The sequence below is a fragment of the Rhinolophus sinicus genome, chromosome 17, assembly GCF_057876585.1.
Source record: "Rhinolophus sinicus isolate RSI-liver-muscle chromosome 17, RSI-T2T, whole genome shotgun sequence".
Taxonomy (NCBI): Eukaryota; Metazoa; Chordata; class Mammalia; order Chiroptera; family Rhinolophidae; genus Rhinolophus; species Rhinolophus sinicus.
In genome coordinates this window covers 204,151,926-204,172,912 of record NC_142517.1, presented here as the reverse complement: position 1 = coordinate 204,172,912, position 20,987 = coordinate 204,151,926, and the positions used below count along the sequence as shown (strand labels likewise).

Below are 20,987 nucleotides of genomic sequence, written 5' to 3'. Positions count from 1 at the left end.
TAACAGTAACATAAAATATAAGGGAGAATCTTTTCTCATAATAATATGCATTTTTAAGAGCCCCTGTACTTTAATTTTTAGACAGGACAAAAATATAGGACAACCACAGGCTTCCTCAAATGGTCACTTCCTTTCAGCTGTTGGGACATATTTTCTCCTTGTGGAAGCTTTTGCTGAGTTCTCCCACTATATTCAAGGCTCCCAAATAAGTACTCACCATAAGAAAACACCTCAAACACTGAAAACATTACCAAACTTAATGAAATATTTACTTCAGTTATGAGTCTCTACTTCTAAACCACCTCCAGCCTACCACATCCTCCCAATAATAGGAAAGAAAAAGAAAAATTTCAACTAATTCAGATATTTTGTTGTACAATTTAAATTCTGCAGTTCATGGATTGTCTTTTTCTTACTTCAGATCAAAGAACCACATATGGGTCGAAAAAGGATTTTCCTAGGCTAAAATGCAAATTTACGTTGCTATCATAGTATAGAGGGGAAAAAATCATTGTGTCAAAATGGAAACATGGTTCTTTAAATGATGAGCAAAATACAGAAGAAGGATAAATCCTGAAATGAGAACTCGTTACGTACATAATCTCTCCTTGACTGTTCAAACCTTGAAGGTTTATGGAAAGGAGAAGAACAGAAGAATGCCTCTCTCAGTGTCTCCCACACTCATTATCCCAACTAAAAACATACAGTTTATCTGGCCTTTTTTATTTCTTAGGGGCAGAATATTTATTGAAGAACCTATAGTTCTACACTAATAGTCAATTTGGTATTTCCCTAGTATTACTTCACTCTATAAAATCGATAAATATAGAATAAACTCAAGAAGCTTTTAGATCAATAAAACCCATCACTTCATCTTCCATTTACAGCTTACACTTCCTAAATATTACCAACCATATACTGTTGTTTTCTCCCAAAGTGAATTAGTAGAAGAAAAGGAGATTCTTAAAGGACAGTCAGAAAACATTGAGGGTAAGCCACGTTCCCATAACTTTGACATACAATTTGTCTGTGTCTCCCTGTGGAAAGCATCGTAAGGCTGTGTGGTTGTGTCTGTGTTCAGAATTGGTCTCTGGAGTGCCAGTGGGAGCAGCCAGCCGCCAGGGCAGTCTGCTGGTGATCAACTTTGACCTGGAGCCAGAGTGTCCTGATGCTGAGCTTCGAGCCACTCTGCAGTGGATAGCTGCCTCTGAACTCGGCATCCCTACCATCTACTTTAAGAAATCTCAGGAAAACAGAATCGAAAAGGTATCATGTTCCCTGTTTGGATATCAACCAAGCTTGTGTTTTTATCACTGCTGGAAACTCAGTAAATGCCCAGTTAACCCATTTGAATTATTTGTTCTTTACTTTTCACCTTCAAGTTCTAACTAGAACTTTGACAACTTCCACCTGTAGAAATATAGTCATGATTACTGTTTCTTTGTCTCAGCTAGTTGGTGACGATGAGAAAGTAAATCAGGGAGACGGGAACTTTTTTAAATAGTCTGATATATATATATATATATATATATATATATATATATATATATATATATATTATGTTATATATTATGTTTCCTTGCTCTGAAACAAATCTCTTTATAACACTCATTTAAATAAAAGGTAAAAGGAAAGGCTTGATCTATATACCAGAAACCAAAGTGAGGCCACATTGATGTTTCAAACAGATTGTGGCATTGCATCAAAGAGAAGGCATTTTCAATTCCCTACCAAGCAGACTTGCATGAGGCCAACTTTCTCCTTATCATTCTCCGCCCTTAGACAACATCCTGCCCATGACTGCCTACCGTTCTCCACCATCTGAATCGAGGTACTAGATTTGTGTGCAGGGTGATTACTGGCTCACTATTTGACAAATTCTCCTTCTGTCTTACCACCCGGCCTGCCCGGTGCAAAGGATGGAGTGAAAGGGCACTCTGCATTTGACCCCTCTTTGCTGTGGGGAACAGAACAAGAACATTCCAGAGAAAGTACATTCTTAGATTCCTGAAAAAATGAAAGACAGGTTGTTTTCCAACTTTATCTGCAGAACGTTGCATACTGCATTTTCAGACGGCCTCTTAATAGATTTTTATATAATCCACCATCTTGAAGAAGCAACATAATGGTCTATGTGAATAAATGTCTCATAAATCCCCATCAAGTGAAAGAATAAGGGGTGTGTCACTAACACCTTGATTTTGTAAATCATGCCCTGACTTGGTATTTATTTATCCCCACTAATTTTTCAGTTCTCAAAGACAATGCCTGTCTTTGCTCATAACTAATTTTCTGAGAAAATAAATGTTCCACTAGTGTTATCAAGAAAAAAACATTAAATGATGTTTCAATTCATTTAATTTAGCATCAGCTCAAGGACCTTACTTCCAAGTAATATAATTTTGAGGACTAAATCTTCTAGTTTTTTTTCCTTTAGAGTCAGTTAATGTTCTCTGCACATAGTGGCGAGTCCATAAATATGCACTGTTTGTGACAGAACTGGATAAATAAAGCTATTAGTTAAGTTGGTTAAATAAGTAAAATTTTGACATCCTGTCTTTTCTCAGTAGTGCATTTGGAGACCACATTCTGATTGTTTTTTAATTAGTCAGGTAGTTAAGTGGCCATCTTTAAGTTATGGAAGAGCTATTGTGGCTTCCCACCCAGGAGGCTATGTCACACAAGAGTGTGATGTCTCATTACTCCTCATCAGCTTTGAGAAGGTTGTAAAGAAACATCTCTATCAAGTTCAGAAATGTCATTTTCCCACCATCACTCGAGTATTAAACACCATTCACAGATATATACCCTGAGTCTCTATTTGAGTGAATTCTGAATTTTGGGGGGATACATTAATTTAGCCAACATGTCTCCTTTATGGTGTTCCCAAACTCCTTTATTAATGCCCCTTCCTGGTGAAAATACAGGCATGAGCTAAAGGGGTAGAGGACATCAAGAAGGAATACTGAAGCAGCTCATCTTCCCCACCATTGACCTTGGAGTTGCCGGGCACTTAAAGTCAGCTTAAATCAAATTCCAGCCCTGCTTCAACTCAAAAGGCAAATTCCAAACATTCTGGGTGCCTCATTTTTGGCACCCAGACACTCTCTTCTTCGAGAATGACACCTTCATTTTCAAGCTTTCTCTTTCATTCATTGTGTTTTGTTCATTTATTAAAATGCTAAGTCTGTTTAAAATTCGCACATTCAGAATATTCATTAAGCATTTTATTGAGCATGTAAAGCATACCTGGTACTGTTTTAGGTGCTGCGGATACAGAGAACAAGAGAGACAAAATTCCCCACCCTCTTGGAGTTTACATTCTAGTTCAGGAAGGACCCAAAATAGGGAAAACAGGAATCAAGAGAACAGCCTTGTAATATGATGGGAACTTATTCTGGACAAGGGGGGATGAGAAACACACTGAAATGGTATGTCTTACACTGTGACCATGAACCAAATACACAGAATCACCTGAGACATCTATTTACCATTCATATTCCTAGGGCTCTTGCTAGGAACAGGCCCAGAAATATTCCTTTTCTTACAACTTCCCTCAAGTGCAGTGATTCTGATGAACAGTAAAGTTTGAGACCTCCTTCCATGAGAAATATCCTGAAGGAGAGGTAGAATTTGAGGCGGCTTTTAAACATGCTAAATTGCAAGACAAAGATTACTGAGAAGACTGATGCCTGATGCTCTAAAACAGTTTATAAATTTAATTCACAATGACCTCAACATCAGTTAAATTTAATCTACTCAATTCAAGACAGAAAAAAAGAATCATGAAAGCAACTGGGTTTTTTTTTAAAGGCACCTGTTGGCTAACTGTCCTGCTTTTGGGATCTAAAGCCTCACTGTTCTCCAGATCTTTTTCTTCTGTTTAAATTCAGTGGGCCTCCGTGAGCTCGAGTGGGCTGCTGACTGGCCTCACAACAGACCAGGAGCCTTTCTCATTTTTAAGCCTGCCTTGAGAATGCCTTCCTTTTCTTGGAAACAGCGCATAGAACAGAGGAAAGAGAGGGACAGATGTCTGATGACCTTCCAAAGAAAGTGGGGGTCAGAAAAAAAGTAGCCTCACCCCTAATCTCTTATTCCTTTCCACATGCAAAGTTGTGGAAAGAGAATAAGAGAGAAAATAGCAATGGTATTGACGGTGAAGCTAACTGTTTCAAAAGCACTACCCTTAAAGTCTCGGTTTTGAAGAGTACACAGCAAGAGAAGGAAACATAAGGAAGAATCAGATACTGTCTTAGCCAGTTTAGGCTGATGTAACAACATACCATGGATTGAGTGACTTACACAACAAACTTCTATTTCTCGCAGTTCTGGATGCTAGACATGCAAGAACAATATGTCAGCAGTAGTTCTTGGTGAGGACCTTTCTCCCCAATGTGTCCTCACACGGCAGAGGGAGCACTCTCATGTCTCTTCTTTGTCTTATAAGAACATAAACTCCCCAGGGGAGCCCCAGCCTCACAACCTCATCTACACCTATTTTTCTCCCAAAGGCCCCACCACCCAGTGCTATCATCCTGGGGCTTAGGGCTTCAACGTGTGAATTTTGAGGGAACACCAACATTCAGTCTATAATGGAGATACTAAGTCTCTTCATTTGTAAACATAAGACATTGTCTTGAACAGAACCCTTTAGTCATTGTTCTCAAACTCAATGTGTTCTAGAATCGCCTGGGCAGCTTTTGTAGTTATCCATGCCAATTAAATCAGAATCTCTTCTTGTGTTGAAACCCAGGCATTAGGGTTTTCTCAAGACCCCTCCCTGGTGGTTCCAGGGTGCAGCCAAAGTTCTGCAGGCCACAACTGCAGGAGCAATGTGAAAACCAGCTCATTTGTGCTTAAGTTAAATGGTGTTCTGCCTTGGAGCAAAGGAAGGTAGCTGCCTTCAGAAATCTATGTTGAATGTTTCCCCAAAACCTCACAGCCTGAAACAGCTCCCATAGATTCCTCCATATGATTTGGTAAACAATTAATCTAATTTAGTAAATGTACCTGAGAATATAAAAGACACTTTTCTTCAAAGGAATCTATCAATGATTTACTATCACAGGATGTATATTCTTCCAGTTTCCTAAGACAAAACATTTGCTCAAGGAAATGCCAACAATGACATATACAAAGGGAATCTAATGATTATTGATTCTGAAATGGCAGGCAATGAAAGATGTTGACTTTTATTTTTCAATGACTTGGAAAGAAAAACCCAGATCCCTGACATACGAAAGCTCATAATGAAATTACCAAGGCAATAACATGGGCAGGTACAATGAAAGATCTAGGACCAGCTGCTGTTTAGAATGTGGTTTTGAAAGGCTATGGTAATGAGCTTTGAATGTCTTTTTCTGGCTTCTTCACAATCTTAGCTTCATTTTTATCTAGAAATGTTTGTAAATGAAGAAAAGAAAGTGTATGACCTTCCTGTTTGTCAGCCCCGCAGATGTTTCAAGGTTTCGATGTCTGAGATTAAATCATCACTGGCATCAGAACAGGCTATATTTAGTGGGACCAGATTATTTTTAAAAGCTTTATTATTGGGATATCAGCCTGGATTTAGAAATCATGAGACAGAGTCTAGCCTGTGACCATTCTACAAACTACTGGCAGCTTGGCCTCGCTGGTGGGGCATTTTGACAACCATGGGCCCGTCAGTGACATCCTGTGACTTTCACCACATTGGAAGACTCTCCTTCAGCAGGTCCCAGAGAAAGGGAAAGAAGCTGATATTGGACTTCAAGAAAGATCTGAGGCAGAGAGCCTTCTGGGAAGGGTTTGGCAAATATTGGCATCTGCCCTTGAGCTTTGATTTGCTTTTAGAGCAACGACTCAGAAATGAAAGTTGGGAACAAAATGGTGGTCCAGTGAACCAGGATTTACAGAAAGAAAAAAGAAAGGAGCTAAGGCTAATTTTATTTCTGTGTACTTTCTATTGACTGTATCAAGGGATGTGTCTGGCCTAAAACCATTGGTGACTGTTGAGGGAAATCTTGAAGAGAAGTCAACAACTTATGAGCCTCTCTCAGTGGAACCTCAGAAACTTGATGTTCACACCTTCTGCACCAAGAACACCTTCTTTCTAGACTTTCAGTAAGAGCTAGGAAAGTCTGATTAATCAAATCATGCAAAGACATCCTAGCCTTTCTCCCCTTTTCTCTGATGCCTCATGTTTTTATCAATCTGCCTCGGATCGCTTATCCACACCAAAACATAAGGAACAGCTCACAACATTATTTTTATGCATCTTCATAACTTACTAGCAGCTGCTGGGAATGTTCCCCTTATCTGAGGGCATTTGCATTTTAATCAAAGCCTTAACCTATAGGATTAAGCTCTCTAAAATTTCAGGAATCTGATAGACAGGAAGCCAGGTCAAATTGTGAGGCGTCCTGGACAACTCATAGTCCCCGAAATTCTATCATTGAGACTTGTGTGTAGCTGAATGGAGCTAAGCTTCCGTTGCTACTGTACAGAGCAGTGAACAAAAATCCTGGGTATCCGAACCCCACAACACCCACTCTCAGTCACTGGGCGATAGGAGACATGCCCCATGATCAGCTTTTATTTTGTTCCCTGCCCACTGCTGTTGCCCCAATCTAGGCTCTGTTCAGCTTTTTCCTAGATCCACGGCTTCCAAACATTTTCTGTGGCACATTCTATCAATAGAACATTATTGAGTAAGCAGCCCTAAAATATGCACATTTATTCTTTAATTACATACGCACAAATGCATTGCATAAAACTCAAGAATGAATGCTTAGGCAAGGTTTATCCGCAATGATTCTGGATGTCACTCCATATTTCAAATACTCTTCTTGATCATTTTGAATGTATTCGCTTTACATTAGGTCGTTCATTCCTTCTGTCACTCAGCAAATGTTTATTGAGCACCTATTAGGTGCAGGCACAAGATATTTAAAAATGGTTAAGATGCTGCCTTCCCTGGGAGATTACTGTCTATAACATAGTTGCCATAAGCCTCTCATCTGTCTCCTTTCTTATATCATCCTAAAACTCTTTGAGATAAAGTTTACGTTTCCATGCATTAAAAGTTAAGTGTTTCATTTTCTAGCCAAGAAAATTGCTTTATTCTGATTAAGCCAACACAAGGCAAGTGAGTACAATAACGCACTGATTTCTATAACTGTGGAAACAGTTGGTGCCATCACAGCTGGGAGAAGAAACTTAATTTAATAGTAGCTCTTTATAAGACAACTTCTCGGTAATTGAAATGAATTAATAAATTCAAGCTGGAGAGAAGGGAAAAAAAAGAAAGAAATTAGCATTTCAATTTCTGGCTGATCTTAAAAAAATCTGAGCAAACACAAAAATATCAAAGCCAAAAATCCTAGGAGGAAACATTGAAGAAATAGTAACTAAACCACAACCCTCATCTTTTTCATAGGTCTTTCTTCTTTATAAGCTATGGCACATTCCCAGCCTGCCTTTTTCTCTCAGTGATCCAAATAAATATTACTGCTGAATTCTCCTACCATGGAAATGCAGCAAGGTGAAACAGCACTGGGATATGGACGGCTAGAAAACCATGCATCCTGTTACCAACTTTTCATCTCGCAGGCCCTCAGTTTTCCGTCTGTTAATGCCTACTTCACAAGGGGGTTGACAGAGTCGAATGAGATCACATGTGTGAAAGTTTTCCTCCAGTTAGCTCTTTAATAATTGTTACTTTAAGGAGTGTGAGTGGCCTTCACACTGGGCTTCCCCCAAGGTTTCATGAAGGGAATGATCTATAATGATTTCCCCATCTTCCAACAGCTGAGCTCACAGTTCACCTGCAGTCAAAACTTCCTGTGAACAGACTCACAGATACAGAGAACAAACTGAGCGTTGCCAGAGGGGAGGGGATTTGGGGAACTGGCTAAAGAAAGGTGAAGGGAGTAAGAAATACAAATTGCTAGTTACAAAATAGTCATGAGGACGTAAAGTATGGGGAATAGAGCCATCACGTTGCCACAACGAAGTATTGTGCAGTTGGTACTAGAGTATTTGGGATCACCGCATAAATTATGCCGTTTGCCTGAAACTAATATAAAATAATGTTGAATGTCAAAAGTAACTGAAAAACATAGATAAATAATTTTTTAAAACTTTCTAAGTTATGGCCTATAGAAGCTAGTAGTAATAACCAGCGTGACTAATCTAGGTCAGTTTCCTCAGTTTTTCCTTTTTCTGTTACAATGGAAAGCCAACTTCTCTTGATGATGGGGAGGGGACTTTTCAAGATGGAATGAGGAAACAGTTGCTGACCTAACCCAAAAGCTTACCACTTGATTTATTTGGCCTAAATATGCACATCCAAATGAGAGATTATTTGCAATACACATAGAAGGGATTGTGAGCCATACAATACAGTCCGGTCAGAGAAAGTCTAATCCAGAGAAAAGCAGAGCTGAGGAAACTCTTCAAATATCTAAAAGATATTTCAGACTCTTGAAAGAATTCCATTTAGTCTCTCACAATCAATGAATGGCAACTGCTGTGAAGAAAATTCTAGTTCAGTGGAAAGAAATCTCTAATGCTCTGACCTGTCAAGGAAGAAAATAGACTGTCCTGAAAAATAGTACCATGTCACCAGAGATATTCAAAAACAGCCCAAAGAGCCATTGGCTTTGGAAGACCGATTGTATGAGATGACTGAGGATCCTCGGTGATATATTAGTCCTAACTCTGTGCTTTGCTTTAGTTTCTAGATGTCGTGCGGCTGGTTCACCAAAAGTCCTGGAAAGTGGGGGATATCTTTCATGCCGTGGTTCAGTACTGCAAAATACATGAGCAGCAGAAAGGTGGGACCCCGAGTCTCTTTGACTGGCTGTTGGAACTGGGATAAAGCAGCTATGTCCTGCAGAGTATTCCTTCCTTTTATTCCAGCTTAGATTACAGTGATTTGCTCTAAATGCTCTAAACTTCCTCAAAACATTGCATCACATTAGCAGAGCTATAAAAATAATCTGCAGCTCAAGTCTATGGCACATGGAATAAATCTGTGGGAAAGGAAAATACTGATCTGTACAAGTCAATACAACCAGTAGGTGAGTTCAAAATAGTTTGTATTAGAATGGCTGGGAAAACTGAAACTTTAATGGGCCTCAAATTAGGTCCAAACTCTAGGAAAGCTGCTCTTGCATATTTTTAATAATATAAAATATGTGATGTCACCAATTATGTGAATCAAATGGAAACAAACTCACTGGTCAAAATAGTTTTGTAGATTATGCTGTAACCTTTATGTTTACTTTTTTGAGCAGATTAAGGGGCCATCAGCCCAGGTGAACACTTAAGATTTGGATAAGAAATTTCCAGAACTTTGATATAAAAGATTTCCACTTTCAGGTCAATATCAGTGGGTATTAACAGAAATGCAAGAGTATTACCAATGTCCTCTACTGCAGTGATTTTATTTATTCAGTGCAACCCACTGATAAATATTCCACATCTTCCCAACAATGTCTGGGTTCCTAGCTAAGCGGAAAAGTATTGGTGTTCAGCTGAGAGAGAGAAAGATCAAAGACTGCCTTGTTTCCATCTCTGTATTACTTGGTTAACATGATTACAGAATTCATACCCTAAAAGCAAGCTGTCTTTTGAGATAAAATCCGCTTGTGCATTAAATTATATAAAATATAAACTTTCATTTTATTTTTATTGTAAATTATGAAGAGATTGCTATCTTAAATAATATATTGAGCTAGTTTAGAGGTTTATAGTATATGAAGAGATTTTTGTCTTAAGTCACCATATTGACACTTGAGCTCAGTGATTTCATTATAAATGTGTTGGGACCCATATAGCAGACCAGCTACTTGAAGACATTCATAATGACGGATGCAGAATTTGACATAACCAGTTAGCATCATAGACTCATCTTGATTTAAAGATATTGTCATTTAACTTGGTAAAAAGAAAACCTTATCACATTTACGTATTTTTTTTTTACATTTTCGTTTTTAATAAGGTTTCTAAAGATAACTGATGAGTGTAGGTCTGTAGACAGTAACTGCAAGTTACGCAGTGTATCGTGAAAAGTTTGTTGCACCTTCTGGTTGTTTGGATTCTGAATTGGGTTTTAATTTAGTATTTACAAAAAAAATTTCTTCGGCTTAAAATGCCAATTGTATAGAAGTTTGTGGCCAGCTTTCAATTGTATATGATAGGGAATTTTTGACATATACAAGTAATGCTTTAAAAAGATACATACCTGAAAGTACCAGCGCTTTAGAAGGTGCTCAGAAGTGTTGAATATGTTAACAAATTGTAAAATGGACTGTTAACAGGATCTAATAAAAACCAACAGAAAATAGAACAAGCAGTGTGAAGTGACAGCTCACACTTCAGATGGGAGACTCCCCACATGTTCAGTAATGTTAATAACAGAGATTTAGTCTTTCGAGAAATGAAAGTATCTAACTGCTCCCTAATAAGTCTTTCCTTTCAACTAAATGAGCTGCACTGGCTTTCATTTTTCTTGATGAAAGAAAGTCTTTATTAAAGATGTCCTGAAACACTATGCTTTTACACTATTTTTAAAGATTGGGAAGTAATTTTAAATGTGAACAAGGCCCAACACCAACAATGCTGGACTATGTGTTGTCCATATCTTGAAATGTCAAGAACGTTTCCTTATAAGCCACACTTCCCTCCCCACCACCCCAGGAACCCATCCAGTACTCATTAGCATTTATTATAGAAATAATCCAAATTTAGGTTATATGTGTAATTTGATACATTAATCAAATGTCAAATTTTAAAATGTATCCATCATCTCAAGCTGAAAGCTCTTTGTGCTACTAAATGGAAAAGGGTTTATTTATTTCATAAACAATCCCCGAACATTGTGTGTAGACTTTTGTTGTGCTCAAATGAATGTTTACTTATACTACAAAGCACAAATACTGACTTGTAACCATGTGATGAAGCTATGTATGTGGTACTTAATGTTGCAAACTAATCAATAAATTTTTGTTGCCAAATTGTTAGTCCTTTTTTTCTCCAAGAGCTTTAAGCCCCTCATGGAAAAAATAGTCACAGTGTGATTGGATGAAGATAGACATACCCCTTAGACAAGTTTTTCTGTCCCACTTTTGGATTTTAATAAACAAACATTCTTTGATTAGCTTTGTTAGGGTCAATAATACTCATGTAAATTGGCATTTCTCAATCTTGGCACTACTGACATTTGGGGCTGGATAATTCTTTGTTGCAGAGGGTTCCCCTGTGCATGGAACCCTCTGGCTTCTACCCACTAGATGCCAGTAACCACTTCCTCCCAGCTATGACAACCGAAAATATCTCCCAACATTGCCAAACATCCCCCAGGGAGCAAAACTGCCACTGGTTGGGTACAACTGCTTTAAATAACGCATTGAGGGGGCAGAGCTTGAGGCTCTGGGAGGCATAGCCCCTCATCTGGGGAATCCCAGTAGGAACCTGAAAACCAGGCATTCTCCCCCCACCCTCCCAAGACCCATGGGATGTAGCCTTTACGGTAAGTTAAAGGGACAGGAGAAAAAGTCACAAGACAAACAAGCAGTCTTCAGGCCTGGGGATAAACCGACCGAGACTCAAGTAAACTAGAGCTACACATATCAGACTTAGAGGTAAATGGATCAGTGCTCTTTGAATTCAGGAAATAAACTATTAGAATTTGTGCAAATAAGGCACTTAGACTCCTGGACACTTTATTCACTAATGAGAAGGCAGGAATATGCTCACATAAAGAAGAGTTCTCTAGTCAGCCAAAACACGGGTTCGTTTACGTGCCCATTTGCGCCGTTTGTGAAGGTTACTCTGGTCTACTGTTTGAAACAACAGGACAATTATTTTTATCCTAGCACTATTTTTAGTGAGAAAGGCAGTAGGCCACATCTTAACCTTTTTTGAAACTCACACACGTCTAACAATATCTCATTTAATTAGATCAGTTATTTCTTTCTTCCTTCATTTTTGACATTTTATGATCTTCTTTTTAAAAATAAGTGCAGGGATGTACTAGAAAAAGCAGTTACTTACAGTCCCCACCGCATGTGCTCTCCTGCGTTACTAAATGTTCTGCAACATTTTGTTTTCTTTTTTAATATAACGAAGTATGTGGATCACTTGGTCTATGAGATGACTTTCAACTGGAGCATTCTATAAATTGCTCTTTGGCAGAGTGAAGGCTAAAGGTGATATCAATGTGCTGAGCAAAGCAACATTTGTATGGAATTCAATGTCTCAGGAAAATAAAGATTAAAAGAAGCCTTCTGTGTGTTTCTTTGCTTCTCCATTGCCAAGGGCTAGAGATAATTCTGGACAAAGAGAAGAGGAAAAGTTTCAGAGTCGTCAGAGATGCACACAAAAATGTAGTTACAATTCTTAAATGTATGTGGCATAAGCTCTTTTAAAAATCTGAGGAAAACTGAACATGCACAGAATTCAGGGATGACCGGTACCATTCCCAGGGGATTGTCCACGCCATTTTCATAATCCCGCTCTAGATTCTATCACTAGGAAGTAGAGCCCATGTCTTTTTTATAGTCTATCACTTTCTAGACCTTCCTTCTGTGCCTAATCGATCTCCATACCTAATGGGTCCTCAATACGTGTTTGCTTAAAAAAACAAACCCACCCTCTAGAAACTCATGTATTTATGACGAAAGCATGTTAAAAGTGTCAGATTCTAACTCAAAAGAATGCTAATTTAAAAGCATTTTTGCATAAAACATGTTCTCATCAAAGAGAGAGACAGAGAGAGAGAGAGAGAGAGAGAGAGAGAGAATAAAAGAGGGAAGGAGGAGCGAGGAAAGAAGAGAGAAAGGAAGGAAAGTGGAGCTGGTGACTATTTAGAAGTCTGGGTTAACTATTTAAGAATACCCCATGCTAGGAGATTATATTTCTAGACTATTCACATAAGCTGCCTTCAGGTAAATACTTCATTTTATTGCAAAATGTAAAGAAATCCTCAATCTTATAATCTGGATGAATACGAGTTATAAAATGTTTCCCAAAACTTTAAAATTGCAATAAAATTTCTTCTTAAATCACACAAAAAAAATGTTTTTGGCTTCTCTCATGTCTTTTAAATCATTTTTAAGATGTTATATTATAGTTAACCTTTTTCAATGTCATATTGTATTAAACATCCTCAACAGCAATACCATGCCATTCATCTGCTCAAAATAAAAGTTAAACAGTGAACTAAAGAGTGAGCTGATCCAATGGATCACAGAGGAAGTGTGTGCCAAACACTTTCAGCATGGAAAGAATGAACATCACAGACACACTGGGAGATGAATTTTAAATTCTGGTTTTAGAGCTTGACTCTAGAAGGCAGCAAGAAACAAGATTAAAAGAGGGTGCTTTTCAAAGTAACCAATACCAAGCTTGACTCCTGATGGGTCTGAGAGTTAGAAGTATCTTTCCTAAGGCAGACCAATGAGAAGAAGGGTAGGAAGGATGAAGTGACCACAGCACCCAGGCCTGTTGGTCACCAGTTACATGCTGGAAATGACACCTGTCCTTTTCCAATCTGGGCATGGGTGATGCCCCCTGGCTATGATTAGTGGAGAAGATCCTTGGCACAGAGTAGCCCAAAGGACATTAGTCAACACTGCCCAGGGCCACATGGGTCATTGCCAAGATAGAAACATGATTATCACATATGCTGGTCCCCTGTGTAGTGAAGAGTTGTGGTGGCCTAATCAGTAGCACCCCTTTTCCCTCTCCTCCTTACCTGATTTTATGTGGGAATCCACCCTCCTCCACGTGATGCAGGAGAAGCTGATTCTATACTGGGGCCTGGGATGGCTGCAGGCTGGAGTAAGCTCATCGCAGCCCAGCCTTCCCTCACTGAAACACTTGTCAGTTCAGGGGTGGACGTGGGACTTAAACTGGCCCAAACTGAGGGGAAGGAGTTACAGAGAGGGATCTCTCTCTCTCTCTCTCTCTCTCTCTCTCTCTCTCTCTCTCTCTCTCTCTTCCTCTCTCCCTCTCCCTCGCTCCCCTTCTCCCACACTCACCCTACCCCCCAACAAAAATTGAACAGGCAACCATTTTCCTGGCTGCTTCCGGCAGTAAACTTGCAAAAGTAAATGGTTTACAAAACACTCTGAGTTACATGAGGCAAACAAAAACATGAGGCATTTTTAAATATCCTCATATACTAGGCCAACCGTGTTTTGTCAAATTCCTTTTTGCGACCCTATTGTGAAATGAAGTCAGATCCCATAGTTTCCCGTCACTTCCATTACTTAGTCCCCCAGCCAATCCACTTCCATTTATAGCCCAGCTCTTATGTGCGATTTAAAGCTCTTGTTCCCTGTTTCTAAGCTCCAGCCAGGCTGTGGCCTGAGAGTTCGAAGTGGGAAGATGGAGAGTGTCTGCTCTTTTTGTTCCTCTGCCTCTAGCTTTTCTTGTTCTATCTCCATCAGTGTTGGGCACTGGGGGGAGGGAAGGGAAGTAGGATAAATGTTTCTTTATCTGGAAGAGCAACTGCAATTCTCTGTTGACCACAATGGCTTCTCCAGTTAATACCACCCTTGGGACAGGAACCTAAACATCTGCACTCCCATGGGTCTCATGTGAACATTTTTGGGGGCCCAAGGGGTCACTCTTAACATTTCTCTGAAGTGACAGACACAATTTCAACTCCACCTTTACCTCTTCTTCCTGCAGCCAATGACCCGCCCCCATTCTTTACCCCCTCTGTCCCTATCACCCCATTGAAGCCCCTGGTTGCTGATTCCCAATACCTGGTAGGCAACCTGCTTGCATAGGGTACTATACTAGCAAACAGCTCAGGCACAGTCACCTAACACAATGTCTGCAGTAAGCTTAGGTAAACTCATCATGCCAAACAGTGAGAGTTTTATCTACACCAAAGCTGTCCCCTTTCATCTCAACAGCTCTTTGCTCTGGAATGTTCTTCTCTGCTCAGATGTGTTTAAGGTAAAATTATCAAGCTGCTATCTAAATAGGCAGCCAAGCAAAAGAGTAAGTAAATCAGAATCCCTTCCTTATGGAGTGACCTGCTGTCCCATCCCTTGACTTCAAGGAAGGGGAAGGCAAAGCACCCTCCTACGAGGAGAAGGGAAAAGGCACAAGCTCATGACCCACTTAGTCATGCAGCCAGGAACAAAAGGTGATGGCTGAAATGGCTTAAGGAGTATAGATCTAACGCTGTCTTCTTCCCATTTCTAGAGGTCAATTTTGGCCAGAGAAACAGTGACAACCAAGAGAGAAAGGATTTCAAAATTGGCTAGATAAGTAGGAGTCAACTGTTCCTTTCCATCTCTCTCCCTTCCACACCAACCTGTTGGAGTAACTGAAACCAAGAAAGCAGGACTAGCTACATAATTTGCAGGCCTCAGTGCAAAATGCAGGGCCCCTTGTTAAAAAATTATTAAGAATTTCAAGATGACCACAACAGAGCATTAACCCAAGCACAAGGGCTTTCAGAGTGTGAGGACCTGCACAGGTTGCCTGACCCAGAGGTTCCAGAAGGCAGAGTGGAGCCAAAGAGGATGATTCTGGAGGCTTAAGATCCCATGGAATTTGCCTTGTTAGGTTTCGGACTTGCTTGGGACATGTCACCCCTTCCTTCTTTTTTATTGCTCCCTTTTGGAATGAGAATGTCTATCCTATGCTTATCCCACCATTGTATTTGGAAAGCACACAACTTGTCCAGTTTCACAGGTTCACAGGTGGAAAAGAATTTTGCTTCAGGATGAGCACCTGTAGTCTCATCCATATCTTATTTAGACGAGATTTATAGACTTTGGACTTGAAACTTTAGAGTTGATGCTAGAATGAGTTAAGACTTTTGGAGCTGTTGGAATGAAATAAATGTGTTTTTCATGTTAGGAGGACATAAATTCGGGGAGGAGGGGTAACTAGGGACAGAATGGACTGAATGAGCCCCCTGCAAGTTCATATATTGAAGCCCAAATCCCCAATGTGATGACATTTAGAGGTGGGACCTTTGGGAGATAATTAGATCATGAGGGTAGATCCTGCATGAGTGGGATTAGTGCACTTATAAAAAGAGACTTGAGAGGGAGAAACTCTCCCTCTGCTCTCACATGTGAGAATATAAAACGATGGCCATCTGCAAACCAGGAAGCCTGCTCCACCAGACACCAGATCTGCTAGTGTCTTGATCTTGGACTTCCCAGCTTCTACAACTGTGACAAACAAATGCTTGTTGTTTAATCCACACATTCAGTGGTATTTATAGACTTGTTATGATAACAGTCCAAACTGATTAAGACAACTCGAGAGAACCGGATGCTTTTCATCTGCCTTTCTACCATCACACACATTCTGAAACAGAGAGACAGTACTGGATCAGAATAGCGTTACAGTAACACAGCTTCAGGGATCAAGTAGAGAATAATGACTTTGTGATTACACGTGGACAGTGCCTTAAAGCCCAGGTCGTATTTGAAAAAGTAGAAATGGAAGAGATGTAAGGAACATAATTCTAAGCAAAAGGAAGAGTGTAGGTGATGAAATAGGGTCTCAAAGCCAAGACCATATAGGACACAAAACACAGGAAAATTGAAGGACTTATTTTCCAAAACATGGAAGACCTTCAGTGTACAGCTATGATGTGGGGTCCATCCACATAATGTGGTGTTTTATGCACGTTTGTTTTAAAAGTAGGTTACTTGTAGTTTCTATTATTTTCATATTCTGAGTATAGACAAACTATTACTATTATTCCAGTTCCATGGAGTAGCTCAAAATATAACGTGGATTCTGTGACTCAAGTCATACTTTATTAAGTGAGAGTCTTCTGGTATTGTCTGCTTTATTCATGACATAAAATGGCCACAGCCAAAGGAGTGCTGGATTTAGGACACAGGAGTCTAGACTTGAGTCTCATTTGCCATCTGTGTATCTTCAGGAAAATCATTAGCCTTTCAGACCCTCAGTTTATTATCTATAAAATGAATATCAATACACCTTCATTACAAGGTTGTAAGTATTCAATTTAACATTCATAAACATGCTTTGTAAGCAAGGCATTATTTAAGGTACAGTGTCAATGTGATTCCTGAATCCTTGACTCTATTTTGGAAAGGTCATTCCAATTGATGCCTGCTTGAAAAATGACACATGAGTCTGCAGAGGCAGAGTTAAAGCAAGCTAAAGTATTTATAAATCTAGTTTTCCAATGGGCAAAGCATACTTTTGACAAGTGATTCTCAGGGGAAGCTTTCAAGTGTCAAGTTCATGGACCCATGAATAGAACCTATAATTGAGGGTAGTCAACGTTAGCTTGAAGTAGCGTTGCTAGAGTCCTGGAGAACATAAAACAGTTTATTTTTAATGAAGCTTTTATGTAATACTTCTGTAATTATACTCTGATTCTCTGTATTTTCCCAGTCTTATATCTCAGCTCCATAAGAATACAGGTCTCTTTTCTATTTTGAAAGAGTGTCAACAGTAAACTAATTATGTAATTACCTTCAGTATCATATAATTATAGTCTGCTTCCTATGGTTTCAGTGGTCACAGATTTTAGATATTATTTACTCCAGCCACAACAATTCTTGGCATTTACCCACAAATGATCCATGACTTTGGAGAACCTTACACAAGCAATTTTCTCTGCCTGGAACATACATTTCTTATTATGATAGGGGCTCTCTTTGCCCCATCCCAGTGACTCCCAATTTCCATCCTGGTATCTGCTTGCTTAAAGGAAAATTAATACCTTCCCAGCCTTCAGGGGTTGGCATATGACCTAGGTTAAACCAATAACTCCTTTCTATTTTATTTGCCACAACGATTGATTTAGGGGCGGACATATTGACTGATCCTAGAGAGTTAAGCAAAGGCTGATTAACTATTGTGGTCTATCTAAATATATCTGTCAAAATAAATGGGCTTATTTGTTTATTTTTATTTTTCCATTGTTCTATATTATCACTAAGTATTTATGGTATAACATATGGTTTTACTGAATTGAGACTTCCTGGAATTAAAATTTATTTTTCTCTAAATATTGGAAAGATCATTTTGACAATCTTTTTTAAATGGTTTAATTGATATTAGAGCTCAGCAATCAAGAAATTGATTAAATATCTCTCCAAAGAATTCTCTTGTCAGAAAGAAATAAAAGGCATCCAAATTGGGAATGAAGAAGTTAAATTGTCACTCTTGCAGATGACATGATGCTATATATAGAAAATCCTAAAGACTCCACCAAAAAGCTATTAGAAACAATAAACAAATACAGTAAAGTTGCCGACTACAAAATCAACGTACAAAAGTACATTGCATTCTTATATACTAACAATGAAATCTCAGAAAAAGAAATAAATAAATAAAAATTCCTTTTGCAATTACAACAAAAAGAATAAAATACCTAGGAATAAACTTAACCAAGGATGTGAAAGACCTATATGCTGATAACTATAAGACATGTTTTAAAGAAATTGAAAAAGACACAAAGATATGGAAAGACATTCCATGCCCACGGATTGGAAGAATCAACATAGTTAAAATGGCCATATTACCCAAAGCAATATACAGATTTAATGCAATCACCATCAAAATCCCAATGTCATTTTTTAAAGAAATAGAACAAAAAATCATCAGATTTGTTTGGAACCACAAAAGACCCTGAATAGCCAAAGCAATCCTAAGAAAAAAGAATAATGCTGGAGGTATCACACTCCCTGACTTCAGCTTGTACTATAGGACAACAATAATCAAAACAGCATGATATTGGCAGAAAAACAGACACACAGACCAATGGAATAGAATTGAGAACCCAGAAATAAACCCACATAAATATGGACAGATGATTTTTGACAAAGAAGCCAAAAACATACAATGGAGAAAAGACAGCTTCTTCAGTAAATGGTGCTGGGAGAATTGGAAAGCCACGTGCAAAAGAATGAAACTGGACTGCTGTCACTTTGCACCAAAATTGATTCAAGATGGATCAAAGACCTAAGCATAAGACCTGAAATAATAAACAGCATAGAAGAAAACATAGGTACTAAACTTATGGACCTTGGGTTCAAAGAGTATTTTATGAACTTGACTCCAAAAGCAAGGGAAGTAAAAGCTAAAATAAATGAATGGGACAAAATCAAATTTAAAAGCTTCCGCACAGCAAAAGAAACCATTGACAAAATAAAGAGGCAACCAACTGAATGGGAGAAGATTTTTGCAAACAACACCTCCAATAAGGGGCTAATATCCAAAATGTACAAGGAACTCATACAACTCAACAACAAAAAAACAAACAACCCAATTGAAAAATGGGCTGAGGACATGAAGAGACACTTCTCCAAAGAGGACATACAAATGGCAAATAGACATAAGAAAAAAAAATGCTCAACATCACTAACCATCAGAGAAATGCAAATCAAAACCACACTGAGATATCACCTCACCCCAGTCAGAATGGCTATCATCAACAAGACAAATAGTAGTAAGTGTTGGAGAGACTATGGAGAAAAAGGAACCCTCATACACTGTTAGTGGGAATGTAGATTGGTGCAGCCCCTATGGAAGGCAGTGTGGAGATTCCTCAAAAAATTAAGAATAGAATTACCTTATGACCCAGCAAGCCCTCTCCTGGGTATCTACCCAAAAAATCTGAAAACATTTATCCATAAAGACATGTGTGCTCCAATGTTCATTGCATCTTTATTTACGGTGGCCAAGACATGGAAACAACCAAAATGTCCTTCGAAAGATGAATGGATAAAGAAGTTGTGATATATATACACAATGGAATACTATTTGGTGGTAAGAAAAGATGAAATTGTACCATTTGTGACAACAAATTTCATCTTTTCTTACCACCAAATAGTGGTAAGATGGATCTTGAGATTATAATGCTAAGTGAAATAAATCAGACAGAAAAAGTCGAGAACTATATGCTTTCATTGATATATGGTATATAAAACTGAAAACAAAAGGTCAAGACAAATGAAGGAACAAAAACTCATAGACGTAGACAATAGTTTAAGGGTTACCAGAGGGTAAAGGGGGAGGGGGGCTCTAGAAGAGGGTAAACAGTGTCTAATATATGGTGATGGAAAGAGAAATGACTCTGGATGGTAAACACACAATGAGAGATAATGTATTACATAATTGTACACCTGAAATCTATGTAACTTTACTAACAATTGTCACCCCAATACACTTTAATTAAAAAAATAGAATTCTCTTGTCATCTTTCTGTTGATGACAGATTTCTGATGAAATGCACTGAAGCCTGGCATCTCTCCTCTAGTAACTGATAGCCCTTATAAATCTATTATGATAGATGCCCAAGAAAGCACCATGGAAATCACATAAAATTAATTTAAGTTATTGCAATAATTCATGCCTCTAATAAGAGTTGTCCTTAATTTATATATGGCTTTTATAGTTTTGATAAGGTGATATTTTTTAATGGCCACAGGTTATTTGACACTCATTTAATTGAGCAGCATCTACATCCCCTGAATTTGACTCTGAGTGGGGTTTTGACATCTTCATGCAAGTGTTTGGTGGAAGGGATGCTAAGTGACTTCTGAGGCTAGATAATTAGATTCATGCATCTTCTGCCTGGTGCTCTTGAGTATTCACTATGAGGGGATCCAGCTGCCATATAAACACCCAGATGAGCCTGAAATTGTCTTATTGCAGAGACCAAGTAAGCAATCCTGTCCACAACCCCAATGAAACTAGCCTTCAAGTCATCCAGCCCAGGCACCACACATCATGGACACAAACCATCCCTGCTGTGTCTTATTTAAATTCTAACCCACAGGATTTTTCTAACATAATAAAATTATTTTGTACCACTAAATTGTTTGTGATACAGCATAGTAACAGGGAGATTTGCTTTATTGCTCTTCTAGGATAGATTTTAAGATTTTTCTTTGAAGTGTTTCAGCTACTGTGTGTCTAAATATCCCTTTTATTGTTGGTGTTATATTTAGGATTCAATAAGATTCTTGAATCTC

The 20,987-nt window shown here is 38.6% G+C and overlaps 1 protein-coding gene across 10 annotated transcripts in view; it reads left to right on the top strand.

Annotated features, from left to right (window-relative positions):
• Window positions 1–11,000, top strand: part of SPHKAP (SPHK1 interactor, AKAP domain containing) — a 122,425-nt gene extending 111,425 nt beyond the window's left edge. For 9 of the 10 annotated variants that reach the window (XM_074314449.2, XM_074314442.2, XM_074314452.2 and 6 more), the window contains 3 exons: window positions 938–990; window positions 1,082–1,266; window positions 8,717–11,000. In XM_074314449.2, the coding sequence (XP_074170550.2) occupies window positions 938–990; window positions 1,082–1,266; window positions 8,717–8,860 (382 nt within the window). In that variant the 3' untranslated portion in view covers window positions 8,861–11,000. The remainder of the gene's footprint in view (window positions 1–937; window positions 991–1,081; window positions 1,267–8,716) is intronic. The other variant, XR_012490111.2, reaches the window with a different exon arrangement.
• The last annotated feature ends 9,987 nt before the right edge of the window (window positions 11,001–20,987 follow it).